This window comes from Cibotium barometz, chromosome 20 (assembly GCF_041138505.1).
Source record: "Cibotium barometz isolate CiBa-2024 chromosome 20, ASM4113850v1, whole genome shotgun sequence".
Classification (NCBI taxonomy): Eukaryota; Viridiplantae; Streptophyta; class Polypodiopsida; order Cyatheales; family Cibotiaceae; genus Cibotium; species Cibotium barometz.
The window spans coordinates 20106402-20120961 of NC_141065.1; the positions used below are offsets into that span (position 1 = coordinate 20106402).

General features: G+C 45.9%; 1 protein-coding gene across 3 annotated transcripts in view; it reads right to left on the reverse strand.

Annotated features, from left to right (window-relative positions):
- The window catches only part of LOC147627645 (uncharacterized), a 154450-nt gene that overhangs the window by 39188 nt on the left and 100702 nt on the right, over positions 1 to 14560 (reverse strand). For all 3 annotated transcript variants that reach the window (XM_086814564.1, XM_086814563.1, XM_086814565.1), the window contains 4 exons: positions 3366 to 3485; positions 3144 to 3257; positions 2976 to 3050; positions 530 to 684 (listed from right to left, as the gene is read on the reverse strand). In XM_086814564.1, coding sequence (XP_086670690.1) covers positions 530 to 684; positions 2976 to 3050; positions 3144 to 3257; positions 3366 to 3485 — 464 coding nt within the window. The remainder of the gene's footprint in view (positions 1 to 529; positions 685 to 2975; positions 3051 to 3143; positions 3258 to 3365; positions 3486 to 14560) is intronic.

Sequence of the window (14560 nt, forward strand, 5' to 3'; positions counted from 1 at the left end):
AACACACTTTCATAAGGAGATGTTTGGGTATTCCCAGTGCACACTCGTGTTCTACCATGTTTTGTTCCGTAGTGTGTAGAAAGTGGGTTCCCACTCCTGTGGTGTTTCTTTGGTTTGCTGTGTGAGACTATTTGGGAGAGACCTTGTGTTCTGTCATAATTTAATTTAAGTTGTTATGTGGTGTTCCATAGTGTGCAGAAAGTGGTGTTTCTTTAGTTTGCTGTGCATGATTAGTTGAGAGAGGCAGAGTAGCCCTGTGTCTCTCTAGTCTGTATGAACTCCTGAGAGTATACCGCCGTAGAGTAGAACTCCCCTTGTGATACAATCAGTGTTCCCACTTAGTTTACCTTGCACCCAAGTCTGCTACAACCAGCACTTGAATCCAGTTCCCAACTTACCAGCTATCTAAGAAAAAATCATGGTGCTATCATCTATATAGGAACAGTTATATGCAGTGTGTAGGCCTCTACAATACTTGACAATAGAAAAGGAAAAGAACACACTTCCATAGTTGAGTATCTTTCATTACCTGAGTGGGACAAAGTCTCTGCTGCATGTTAACAAAGCCTCCATCATATGTCGTACAGTTGGGATGCTTTCCCAAACATATTTGCCTAGTTTCTGGACATTGTTGACAGCAATCAAAAGAATGACAAGGCAAGATCTCCAGTAAAGGTCTTTAAACTGCAAAAAAAGAAAGAAAGAAAGAAAAACATTGCAAAAAAGAGATGAAAGATAGATTTGTAAAATGCAAAAACTTAACTAGCATAGATCAGTCAAGAATGATCTGCAATAATGGTCTACTCTATAAAGGCATGTCCAAGAAGCTTGTTACTGCAAATGGCTTCAACTTTGCTTCACTTAGGGATTAGTAAAGATGAAACAGATTCTAAGGGATGAAAACTTTGTACACAAAAACTTCTTCAAGCCTATATAAGTGAGTGGATTGTTCACAAACTGTTGTCTCCAACTGGGAGGATTTTGAGGAGATTGGGACCTACATAAGGCCATGACCAAGCTCTAGCCAAACACTTGGATATTGGGCTTAGGTGGTATGGGACACCTGGATTCGGGGGATGTGTTGGGTCTGTGTTGCCTAGGGCTGCTCCAAACGAAGCTATGGTTGGGCATGCAGCTTGCCAGAGTTGTGAAAAAATTGAAATAGAGTTAGTGCAGCAACACTTGATTAATGCGGTTGAGCTAGGGTGGAGAGAGAGTAGAACCTCTCCCAAACTAATGCTCAAACTCCAAATTTGATTTTAGTCCATAAAACCCTAATTTCCATACAGCAGAAACCCTTCATACATGATTGTTGTACAAGCTCCTGTACAGTAGAGAAAAACACACTTCAAACTCTCCCCTCCCGCCCACGATCTGTCCAACAAGGGACAATCCCTTCATGACACTGCCCATTTCTTTCCAAACACAGCTACCTGTTGGGTGCTAGCGACTCTTCAGCTTCCAGGCCTTTCAAGTTTCAACATACAATAGTCATCTTTTTATTTATTTTTTATTTTCAAGAAAGAGACTTCTATTAAGTATGAAAAAGGCATACAACAATCACAGCTATAAGCCGGAAAAGAATAGAATCACCCCAATATGTAAGGTGATTTCAACCATTGAGGAGCATCATGATGCCATGAGAGACCTGTGGGACTAGAAGAAAAGAAAATGCCATGGTCCCACTCCCGCATAAATATAACACGCTTTGCCTGCGCGCAGAACGAGATGACCCATGAAGACAAGCCCAAGTAGCCATAAGAGTATGGATGATATCACCCCATATATTACTAATGCACTGAGACCCAAAAATCTGGACACCCTCAATAGCCTCCGTGCATCTAGCTCTCCAAAACTACCATGCTGTAATACTGGCAATAATCTCCCAACTGGTGTCAATCTTCTGTCTGGGGGGTGTATAATCACAGTGAGGGACATCCTGCAATAAACCATGGTAGGCAATACCTCTGCGAATGAAAATAGGAGAGTCTGTACCACTGCCCTCGTAAAAAAGCTGCAGACCAGACTGGGAGAGCCAAGCAACTGCCCCCCAAGTCACATGCATGGCGCGGCCATTCAATTTGCCCACAAGTTGGGCTACAGAACCCCAAATCTGTCGTGTGCAGTGCTGCATCCCCATAAATAATGCTGTACAGTCTCAGAATCTGCTGCACACTTAGGGCAGGTAGGTGCTACACCGAAAACCGATCTCCACTGATTGGTGGGGAGATCACCATGTAAGAATAACCAAAAGAAATGAGAGATCTAACTCCTACTGTATGAATGCCAAAGCCTATGCCAATATCTACGCTCTATCACTGGAGAAATATCATAGCTCTCCCAATGAGGCCTGAGAGTAGGGATTCTATGCATCTGTCAAGTGAGGAGAAGCCTGGCATTCCAAACTGTGAAACTGAAAAAGGGAAGGCTTTTCAATGGATTGAAGGCATCAATCCACTCCCACTCTCTTGGATCCCACTGAAGATATCTGATAGGACTGCCACCATATAACCACAAACACCAAGAGCCATGAGTCACTATCTGAGGAGAAGGGTCAATGAACCAATGCTTCCCCGAACGACCAACAATCCTCACTGGACACTGTATTTGGCCAAGCACCGTCAATCAAACATAGTTTAATTTTTCATGTAACACCAGCAACCCCTTTTATTTGTGTGTTTGTAGATTAGAATATCTGGAGGCTTTTCATGGACTCAATCCGGGGACTCCAGGAGCCTTACGGATGCAAGGGCCTGTTTCATGCACAATGAGTTTATGCAAATTCTTGCACAGAACAGAAATTCAGTAATTTCTTCACCTGATTGCTTCTTCCAAAAAGTGAAAAAAAAGAAATATCATCATTTGATGTGCCTCTATACTCATACAAACTCGAATAGCATTTTCTATCTCATTCAATATCCTGAGAAGTGTTGCATCTCTCCGATGTTACTCTACTAAGAGGCAGAACAATATACCACAAAATGCAAGGATGGTTGTGGTTCTACACCAAGAAGGTTGAATGATGCCAACTTCAGAATGGCCACAGGAAGCTGCAAAAGAATAGATCAGTCTTAATAAGAAACAAAGCTGAAACCAAGCTACAATCAATAGACCTACATTATTCGAAACTTGAATGTTCGCACCTGGGAACTCTCAGCTTTAAGAGCATAGCTCATGTATCTAGCTGATGCTGCCGCTCTCCACACTAACCTCTCAATAATCTGAAGGGCTTCCGCTTGTGTCATGGGAAAGTCATTCTGAAAAGAAGTGTAAATGGATCATATTATTTAATTTCAAATTCTGGCTAAAGAGCAAGCATTTACAGAAATCTTACCAAAAAAGCCACCACAACATTTGATACTCACTGAAATGCCCATCAGAATCAACCGTGCCAGGATTTCTTCTGATGCTTGGGTACAAGAGCTCAGAATTTGGAAGGAATTGAGCTCTAGGTCACCATAACTCTCACCATTCGAGAAATATGCCTGCCATATATAGCTCTTAGTAACCAAGTGTGAAATTTCTACATCCTCGTTCATGTGCTATTGTGGCTAAATTGAGCATGTTAAAAACAAATCATTAACGTTTACCTAATTAACAAATCAAAGAGATATATCCCGCTAACAAGGAGCACTTCCAATTACCCTCCAACAAAGCCTCTACCCCACTGCCTTGACAGTAACGCTAGATGCAGGTGCAAAAGGAATGGACTAGTTTTTTAAAAGAGACCAGGAATGGACTGTTTCTAAACATCATTTGGCAAACTTCTGAACATCATTACTTGCAATCGGGGCACAATGCATATATTTGTATATACTCGAGCTTTTTCTTGAACATGAGGAAAGTGCAACCTTCACATCATGAGAGTCTACCTCAAGAACTGCAGACACTCAACAGCATCACGTATACATTGCATAGACACCTTAGCCTTTTCATGCTCATATGAAGAACACTGGACTATGTTTCTATTTCTTGTGCAGACAAGCATGGCCTTGAAGATGGTTAACTAAAAGGAGAAAGTTCAATCATGTGACATCATTACTTTTCCTATAGGTTCAAGCCATTAAAAATACAAAGTATCATCATCTAAGCATGTGTTAAGTGCCTTGCAATCAGGATGCAAACCATATTGGTCCTCAAAGTCATGATTGAGGATACATATATTAAGTAAGGTATCTTTTCCACTAAATTCAAAATCTTGACAGACATACGACTTATGCTATAGATACACCATATCTACATACTGCATATGTCCCTGTGTACACAATGTAGTAGGCAGAAACAAACAATCTCAATGAGAGTGTAGCCACTAAGGGTGCCCACACTGGACTGTTCCGGCCGAACCATCCCAGGGTGCCACACTGGATCACCCCGACACTGGGCTGTTCCATTGGACCATCCCGGAGCATTCGATGAAATGGACGCGCACCACCAATTGATACATGAGAGGTGCATGCACTGGCATTGAAAGCACTGCACTGTCACTCCAATAAGCATCCACCAGAGATAGAAGATCCCACCGAAGGCACTGTCACTCCAATGGGTATCTACCAGTGATGGGACATGCCACCGACTCCACGCCTCACAAAATCATTTAAATGGCCTCGCAAAATCATTTAAATGGCCCTCAGCTCATCCTTGAGCACATATTTTATCCTCTCCTTGGGGACGTCCTTTCCATCTAGCCTTGTTCATTGAGTCTCATTCATTTAGTGCTGTACTCACTTGTCATTGCCATCTGCGTGATCCTGCTCACTGTGACCACTCGGTGTGCACGCTACAGTGAAGGGCATGTAACAGTTTTTTGGAAAAGTAATGCAAGTAATATTTATAGTGTTCTTGTCATTGTGCTATGCTCATATGATGATAGGTCTTAGTCTGTGCATGTATACATTGTGTCATGGGTATTGAGGACTCAAGTACGCTAAGAATTTGGCACGCCGGGTGGGACACTCAAAACTTGGAGTCCTATTAGCTCACCTCACACAGGCCCAGGTGGAGCACCGGAAACAGCTCATGCCAAAAGTACGGGCAGCCCGGCTGAAGGTAAGAAAGCATGGCCATGTCATCAGTGATGGCAAGGTGATTGCATAGGGATACGCGGCCTGTGAGACACGGATACAGCTTGCAGTCTGGAACTGCAATGGAGCACTATGGTAGGACCAAGGCCGGATGGATGATGTGATCAGGAACAGGGACATTATTTTCTTTACAAAGACACACCAGAGCCCTCAGAGAGGTCTGCCATGTGTAACAGGATTCCGGTGGCAACCAGCTTTCAGAGGAAGCACACAGAGAGCAGGTAGAGCTAGAGGATCAAGAGGAGTGGCCATTCTATTCAGAACAGAGCTTCAGTCGAGGATCAGTATTATCAGCAGAGACCAGAGAATGGTTGGTACGACGAGTGTCGTGAGACTCCTCGTGCTCGCCTCAAACGACAGAAAGAACTACGGAAGATCTTTGAGTATGAAGCTCGAGCTCTAACTTGTGAGAAGAGGAGGAAACACGAAATCGAACAATACTGGGAGTTGTACCAACTATTCTTGAGCATTAACTCGAAAGAGGCTTGGAGGCGGTTTCGTGAGCCACGACCACCCACAGCCCTCACTGATCCAACCACCTAGCATGATTATACAAAGTCCCTCTACCATGTACTAGATCAGCCCCCGTTACCCTCTCCACCTGATCCTCGACCCACCACCTCTACTTTTTTCACTTCGAGTATGGTAGAAGAGGCTACATCATGGGAGATCCGCAGATCATACACGGATACGAGGTGAGCACTTCTCTTCAACAGAGCACTTGTTTGTAGAGGGCTTCCCACACACATGAAGCATGAATATCATTACCCCCATTCACAAATCAGGTGACCCAATGGACCCCGGGAACTACAGGACTCTTACGGCCAAGATATATGGATCAGTACTTGAAACAGAGCTCCTTCGTGCTCCCGGATAGGCTGGGTTCAACAGTAACTTCTGCACACTGGATCGTATCTTCACCTTGAGGAGCCTGATTGAGCAGGCCAAGTCACGGGAGCAGAGACTCTATTGTTGCTTTGTGGATTTCCGCAAAGCACTCGACACAATGCCACAGGACCGGCTCCTACAGAGATTGCAGACTCTTGGAGTGCCTTCAGATATGATCTGGGGGATCATTGCTTTATATGAGAGGGTGATGGGACGAACAAATGCCAAGGTGGGCTGTCAGAGGAGATACATAGTACTATGGGGGTGAAGCAGGGCTGCCCACTCTCACCGACTCTCTTTGGCCTGTACATAGATGAGGTCACGGACTTCATAGACAGAGGAGGAGGGAGTGGTGCATCACTCTTAGGAGTTTTGGTCACTTTATTACTCTTTGTGGATGACATCATTCTAATATCTAACTCACAGGAGGGAATGCAGTGCCACATGGACGCCTTAGATAATGGTCTCCTGGTAGCTATGATCTCTGACGCCCTCTGTAGTGTGAGCCCTCGTCGGGAGGTAGATGATACAGGGGGAGGGGGATGTGGCTCGCTCATAGGCCTGAAGAAGCTCGTGATCTGTGGTTGGGATCTTTGGCTCTGCACCTGTAGAAGTCTCTCTCTGTGTCGGTGTAGCTCGAGGAGGAAAAGGCCTAGGCATCTCTGATATCAAGATACTCCATCACCCGGCTAAGTAGGCCAAACCCCTCTTTGAACAAGCAGTGGTATCTCCCTCTAATCTCATAATATAGAGGGCATCTATATATGTAATGCTCCTCTGACTCTACCTCTCTGTGTGGTGGCATAATCTGCATACTCTGTCCTCTCTAGGGGTCCATGTTGCTCTCCCTACCTCAATCTCCAGAGTGTGAGAGGAAACTCTGATCTGACCAATAGTCACCCTCATAGCATGAGACATGTGTACATCCATGTAGCCTAGTCGTCTGACAGGTCCATCCTCTGTGAATCTAAGAAAATGATCTCTGTAGTATTGCATCTTGGTGGGAAGGGGACCCGGCCAAGTCTCCATGGTGTGCATCTGGATCAAATACTGTCTCAAAACTCTATTCCTCTCCTCTCAGGAAAGTGTAAAGTATGGGGAGTCATCGTCATACTGGAAGGGTGGAAATCTATCCATGTCGAGCCCATGTGCTGGAACCACTCATCTACTGCAACATACCATGATGGGTGATGGCCCTCTGTGGCAATACTCTGTGAAGACTCCATGGCAAAGCGGGGTAGTCTCTCTGGACCCATGGCTCTGATGCGTCTGATGTAGGCTATGGTCTGAAATAGAGCCTCTAGCATGGGGGGCACTGCAAGCTCTGCTGTGACGATCTCATGTGGTACTGATGGTTTGCTGCGAATCATCCTAGAGATCATGAGGATCTGCGGTCTCTCCATCCGGCGCCAATCATATGTGGAGAGGTTAGGGGCCCATACCGGTGCTCCATACATCATCGCTGGGGTGACTAAGGTGTCAAATAGCCATCCTTTGGTGCAAGGCTCCTGGAAGTGAGCCTGATGACACTGTCGCTCCATCAATGCAAGGGCAGCAGGGCCCATACCGGTGCTCCATACATCATCGCTGGGGTGACTAAGGTGCCATCCTTTGGTGCAAGGCTCTTGGAAGTGAGCCTGATGACACTGTCGCTCCATCAATGCAAGGGCAGCATTACCTCGGGTGAGCCTGTCCTATGTATTGTCTCATGAAGAAACGACTCCCATTACTAGTGAAGGTAATACCCAAGTATACATACGATTATGTCACCTCCACCTGACTGCCTCTATATGTGATCATTGTATCTTTCATAACCCGTATGGAAGTGTGGAAGATCATGACCTTGGTTTTCCCGAGGTTACTGAAAGGCCTCTGTATAAACTACCCGGACGCAGAACACCACTACTCCAACAGGCCCAGTCTGCCCAGATCCACAAATGATACTGCAGAGCTATAGAGAATAGAGTCCAAAGGCTACACCAGGGCACAACAGATGTGAGAGTCCTCCTCGTCCCATGCCCCATGTATGATGTACTACACCCCACCATCTCCACCGGCGGGTGGAATTAGTAGTATACCACTTATCATGATTGTACATCTATAGCATGCTAGACAGTGACTGCATAGTGAGCTACATATGGCTAGGATTAGCTTTTCGTTTCAGTTTTTCTTTCCATGAGACTCAAGACATGGACTTGTATACAGATTTCACATAGGCCAATCTGACCTTCTGTAGACATTAATATATCTTTTCTTTCTTTTTCTTTCTCTATGTCCTCTGTATGCCCAATACATTGTAGTAGTGGTCAGCCTAGCCGCCAAGAGTCCCCTCTCAATACGTTGCTATAGTCAGAAGAGGTTCAATAGCGTACGTCCCAAGGACCCCCTTCCCAATAGCAGCCAATCTTGGTAATCCCCCCTTTTGTAACAATGCTCGATGCCCAAAGATTCCGGAGAGTCGGCCACCACCAACTACCTTGTTGGAATTCGAGGAGCTAGCCTCCCAACTACAAAATACACGTCTCATGTTTGAGCGTGATGTGGGCTCACATTGGGGTCATGACATACGACAAATATCCTATTGATGAATGATACATCCAACGTCAACACCACTAGATAACCCGGTGGCTCAACTCAAGTAGGAGTTGGAGGCATTCAAAGTGAGCCAGAAATCTCAAAGCGAGTAAAGCACCCTGCTCCAACTCAGGAAGAAGATTGAGGAATGCCAGTCTCTGGGACACACCGTCTAGGAATGCCCAAGGAGGAGATATTGCTCAGTGATCCAGCTTCCTAAAGTCACCGGGGCCTACTCATTACTCATTGGTCAGCCGTGGCTTAGAGGTGCAAGTACTACGTGACTCGGGTTTTGACCGATTATGGATTCCCCAAGAGCACCGACTATAGGAGGAGCTGAATTTGGAAGAAGGTCTAGACCAAGGGATCCGTGGTGCCATAGTAGCCCCCACTTCCTCGGCCGACTACGTCTTGACCCATGTCTGAAGAAGACCTTGTCCCCCATGGTGATGAGTCAGAACTACTTGATTGGCTCAAAGCGGCGAAAGGCCTTGCATCCTACATGGTGGACATTACAGAGGTACCAAGCGACTCTGCCAACTCTCAAGCGAAGCATTATGAGGCAGTAGGCCTAGGAGGGCCTACCACATAAGGTGCAGGGTTGTCAAACCTCTCTTGAATAAGGTCGACAACAAGCACCCAACCACAAGCCTGACCGATCTCCAAAGCCCCAGCACCAAGAATCTATAAAAGTGCCCTCAAACGAACCTACCATCCCCTTGGGGGAGTGTCCTCAATCTTGGAGGAACGAACAACACGGCACTTTTCCAAAGCCAGCTCACAATCCCACTCTCCTCTCCAAGGCAGCTCTGACAAGGGAACCTCTCTCCCTTTCTCCCCATGCTACTTTCATACTTGCCCCCCTCCAGGTATCTAACCTCACACTCGCCTCTTCCGATTTTCTTTGGCACATTATCTCCTTGCTCGCCTACCACGCGTCCTCTCCATTCGTCAATTTTTTGGCACAATTTACATGAACGCCTCGATCCCTTCTTCAGTCCTTCTTGACAAAAAAGGATTCCTCAGCCCCCTTCTTTCATGATCGCCCATTTTTTTTGGGAATAATAATTATTATTATTAATAAATAAGTCATACTCGTTTCTCTCTCATACTCCCCCGTCCCCCCGCCCCCCCGCCCCCCCCCACTTGGTCTTTTTTCATACTCACCTCCTCCAACAATCTCCTACTCACCCCTCCAATTCCCTCCATGGCTTTCCTACTAGCCTCCCTCCCCTCCTCCTACTCGCCCCCTTTCCCACCACTTGCCTTCTCCCTATCGGCCTTTTTGACCGCCACACCCACATTCTTTTGCACTACTCTCCCCATTGATACTCACCTTGCTTTTTGAGCAGCACACTCACACCCTGCAGCGTGCAGCATGATGGTTGCCTTTGCTTGCCATGTCACCTTTTGCTCAGCACCTTCGAACAGTTGACTTTGTTGCTTGGCTCTCCTTCACGCATGTTAACAGTTGCACCTCATCTGCTCGGCATGCCTCTTTGGTGCCTCACACTTCCTAAGTTGGGTCACCCATTTCATACTGGATTTCCACCCACCGCCCAGCCTATTGCTGCCCTTATAGCTTTCTATACCTCTAATAGCTGCATCGCCATTCCGTCCACTCTTATCGGCGGCGGCTCCTACCACCTACGGTCCCACGTACCAGCCCACTGCTACAGCTTGCACTCCTTCCACCACCAATACCCTCACTCTTACCCGGATCGGCCTTTTAACTGCCTATCACACTCCTTTCTTCCTGCTATCCCTATCCCTATCGCCACTTCTACCAACCTTGCCTATGTGCCACTGCTCTCTATGCAACAGCTCTAATGTTGGCTTGACAAGGGGCAAGGAAAGCTTTTTGTGTGAAATAATATGCAGTTGCCTGAATGTGTTAACTTGGCTCAGGAGCACAACTGCAGGTTACAGGAAGAGAGCAACCATCTCACGGTCTAGTCCGCCCACACATCAACAAAACAAGACTTGAAGTGTTGCACCCAAGCTTCGAGCGAGAGATTTGTTGGGTTGCTATCAATGCTGAGTGTCGATGATGCCAGGATCTCTTCTTAGGGCCAAACTGCAAAGAGGCTTGGAGGAAACTCCGAGAACATTGGCCCCCCCATACCTATCACCGTCCGGACTGAGACTCCCCCATTCGGGGTTGAGCACAATCTTACCTTACACTCAAGCAATTAACACAATTAAACAAGTTGAAAATGGCACCACAAAATGAAGCTTAACAAAGTTGAAAATTCAAATCACTTGCACACTGCACTAGGGCCGGAAAGCGCCGACCCCCCTTGTAATAGATTGTATTATCAAGGTTTCTATTACAAGCTTCACGGACATTCACATGCCATATTGTCCATAGGCATTCATGCAAATGAAAACAACATTGCAAACATAGTTCTTGACGTGGTTGATAGCTTCCATTTGATTTCACAGCACACTCCTCCATTCCTCATAGCTAATCAAATGCAACTATGCTTCATTGGCATCCATACACATTGTGTGTGCCAAGACCGAGTCATAGGACCATAATGACTAGTATTCGGATCTTGAGTAAGTGAAAGAGAGCTTAAACGAGCTCTTACTATAATTTTGCTTCTTGCATTTGAGTACAACCATCGTATGGTTCATGTCCACGCTTCTAGGGGTCCATTTTCACTCCCCGCTAAATTAGGGTTTTCAGTAGGTATTTGGACTCCAAAATTGGGGCTTTTGGTAGCAAAACATGCCCAAAGAAAAGGGCTATAGATGTACCATGGTTGCCCCAAAATTAGGGTTTTTGAAATTAGGTTTTTTGACACAATTAGGGTTTCTGTAAATTAGGGTTTATAGAAAATTTGCGGGCGATAGAATACTTCGGAGGCTATATATTCATGAATAGAAGAGGAATTTTGCAAATTGGTGACCATATGAAGACTATACAAGTAGAAGACAAGATTCCTCAAGCTTTCATGGCTATGGGAATCATGAAAAAGAAGAAAATCAGCTTTCCCATACGTGTGTGTCCAAAAATGAAAAGAGAAGCCCCCATACGGTTGGCGCCCACTTCTAGAGAGAGGAGAGAAAGAGAAGATAAGCTTTTCCAACATGTAGAGGATGAGTGGAGGGTGCCTATTGGGCCAGCTGTCCAAACCATCCCTTCTCTTGACATATGGGAGGCCGCCTAGAGCTCATAACATACAAAAAAGAACGCCTAATATGTGCCTTGCCGACCGGGAGTGGAAACTAGTCCAACCTCTTTATGAATTGTCCATCCGAACTTTAATGAAGTGTGGACGCCCAAACTCACTTATAGCTTGGGCCAACACACTTACTAAAGTGTGGACTTGTAAAACAAAAAAATGTGCCATTTGCTCATGAAATGAGTAACATAAAGTAGTATGCTTACCACCTATCTACATCCCACAAGCCAGGTCAGAAAACACTTTCACTCGCACGGTTCACAAGAGGACATCCCCAACTCATGAACTATACACACAATTCACGCATGCAACAAAACAGTTCATGCGAAAACAGGTTCAAAACTTAACACACATAGATGCAAATTGCAATGCAAGAATGCACCATGGAACAGTTTCCCATTTCATTTAGCTAGTAACCCAAGTACCATATTCTGGATATGGGTGCAGATCAATATCCCCAGCCTACATCACCAGCCTACTCGCTCTTGGTGTTGACAACAAGTCCTCAACCATGCTAGTCCATCTTATGGAACTCGTCCATAAGCCTAAAGCGCAGAGAATGCCCAAATAGTGACATGGACACATGGCACTCCTATGCATGCACCCTCTATCATATCCCCCATCAACCACCTCCACCTCCACCACTTGATTCCTGTCCCATGACCTCCACCTTCTTCACAAAGGGCATGGTACTCAAGGCCATCCGTAGAATACGTAATGGGCGGACCCAAGTTCACGAGAGACTCACTGCCGAGTACATCTCACATGCTGATGATACCTTGGCACCCCTACTAGCCTACATGTTCAATAGAGCGCTTTGTGAAGGATTTCCACCCTCTTGGTCCACTAACACCATCAGCCCCAGGAGATCCACTTGATCCTAATAATTACAAGACGATCATGATTGGCCAAACTCTATGGATCGGTGCTAAAGGCAGAGCTTAGCTCATTTGCATAGAGGTAGGGATGCAGAGACTCACAACAAGCAAGCTTTTGAAGGAGCTACTCTACCCTTGACCACATCTTCACCCTCCGTGCCATCATCGAGGAGAGTAGAGCCTCTACACCCACTGCACATGGATCACACCTTCGGAGCTTCCACCGAAGATGCACCTCTACACCCACTACACATGGATCTTCTCATCCTCTACACCGGTTAGATCTTCTCAGCCTCTACACCCACTACACATGGATCACACCTTCGGAGCTCCCACCGAAGATGCACCTCTACAGAGATCACTTCCTTACTCTCACTGAGGAAGGATTCATCTAGTAGTTGGGCTACCCGAGTGTCCACATATCCCATGCCATGCTGATTGTGATTGGCCAGATACAGGTTTCATCCCACCACCTCAGAGTGGTGATAGAAGAGTTGAGCGCGTCCTCAGAGCTGGGGAGCTCATACGGAGACCCGGGGAGGAAAGGAACAGCCAATTATGCCACACAGAGGTTGAGACAAAGGTTCATTACATATGTCATTGCCCAGTATACTATGAGATCCGTAGGAGGTTTCACTGTATGTTCCATGAGGGATTTGGCCCATTCTCCAAGATCATTGACTTCCCCAATCAATGTTGCCCAGGGCTCTTCTTGCTCAAGCTTCGTAGACACCGACACTTTCTTGAGAAAGTTGCGGCCCTAGTCACCTTGACCCCTCCCTCACTAGCCAACCATCACCAGCTTCTTCCGGACTCAAGAAGACACCCATATAGTGGATGCCATGTACCCACCTCGGGCTGCTCTAGATCCATCTTGCCCGAGTGGAGTTCGGACCGAGTCTCTGGATTCCAACGAGCCCGATGCCCTTGGCCCCCTAGATGTCAGCCACGATCTCCTCATCAACTCTAGATCCACGACATGCTCAATCGCCATCAAGCTACCTTTCCACGTGACGTAGCAGAGGGAGACCTCTCGGCCATACTCATTAGCCCCATGCTTGATATTTTGGAGAGTGGTATACCATCTAATGGAGGCTGATGCTCCTTTCATGTTTCATGTTTCTGGTATTCCATGATGAAATTTCCATGGACAGTTTTGTATCACTCAAGTGAGATAGTTTTGTTTTGTTTCTATTTTACTTTCCGTTCCTACACGATGAGATATGCCATGGACATTATTGCATCACTTTGGTCTCATAGGCCCATTGACTCTTTAGTAGACGTTTAAAATCTCTCTTTTTTCTTTTCTTTTTTTCATAAAATGGAGTTGTATTAAAGAAACAATGTACAAAGGCCATTGGCCTACATAAAGCTCGAGTAAGAAAGTGGGGCCACAAGGCCAACATGCGAGAGTGAAGAAGTGCCCTCAACCGCTATAAAACAGATAGGGCCCTTGTGCGAATCAGCCTCATCCATGGAAGGGCTGAATTCTCTGTAATGACTTGTGCCGATACCATAGAGGAAATTTGCCACATCAAAATCCCACGCACTCGTCCAGTATGTCCTCGAATCCCAGACTAAAAGTCAAAGAGAAAGGCATTCCTAGTCATCCAAATATGCCAAAGACCTGACCATCTGAAAATATGATGTAAATTCAGCTGATCCTCAAGTGAAATATTAGGGATGCAACCAAATATCCATTGATGTCAAGTAACACGAGAGCCTGTAATGGCCAGCCATATTCGAGAAATGAAGTCCCAAATCTGTCTCACAACTGGGCAATACATAAACAAGTGCTGACAAGTTTCAAGATTTGTAATACAAAAAACACAATGACCAGAAGCTATCTTGCGACATCGAAGCTGGTCCCCCTGAGGAAGCCCACCCACCAAGACACTCCAAATGAAAACCTTTCCTTGATATACGGAACCTTGAATGCCAGCCCCTC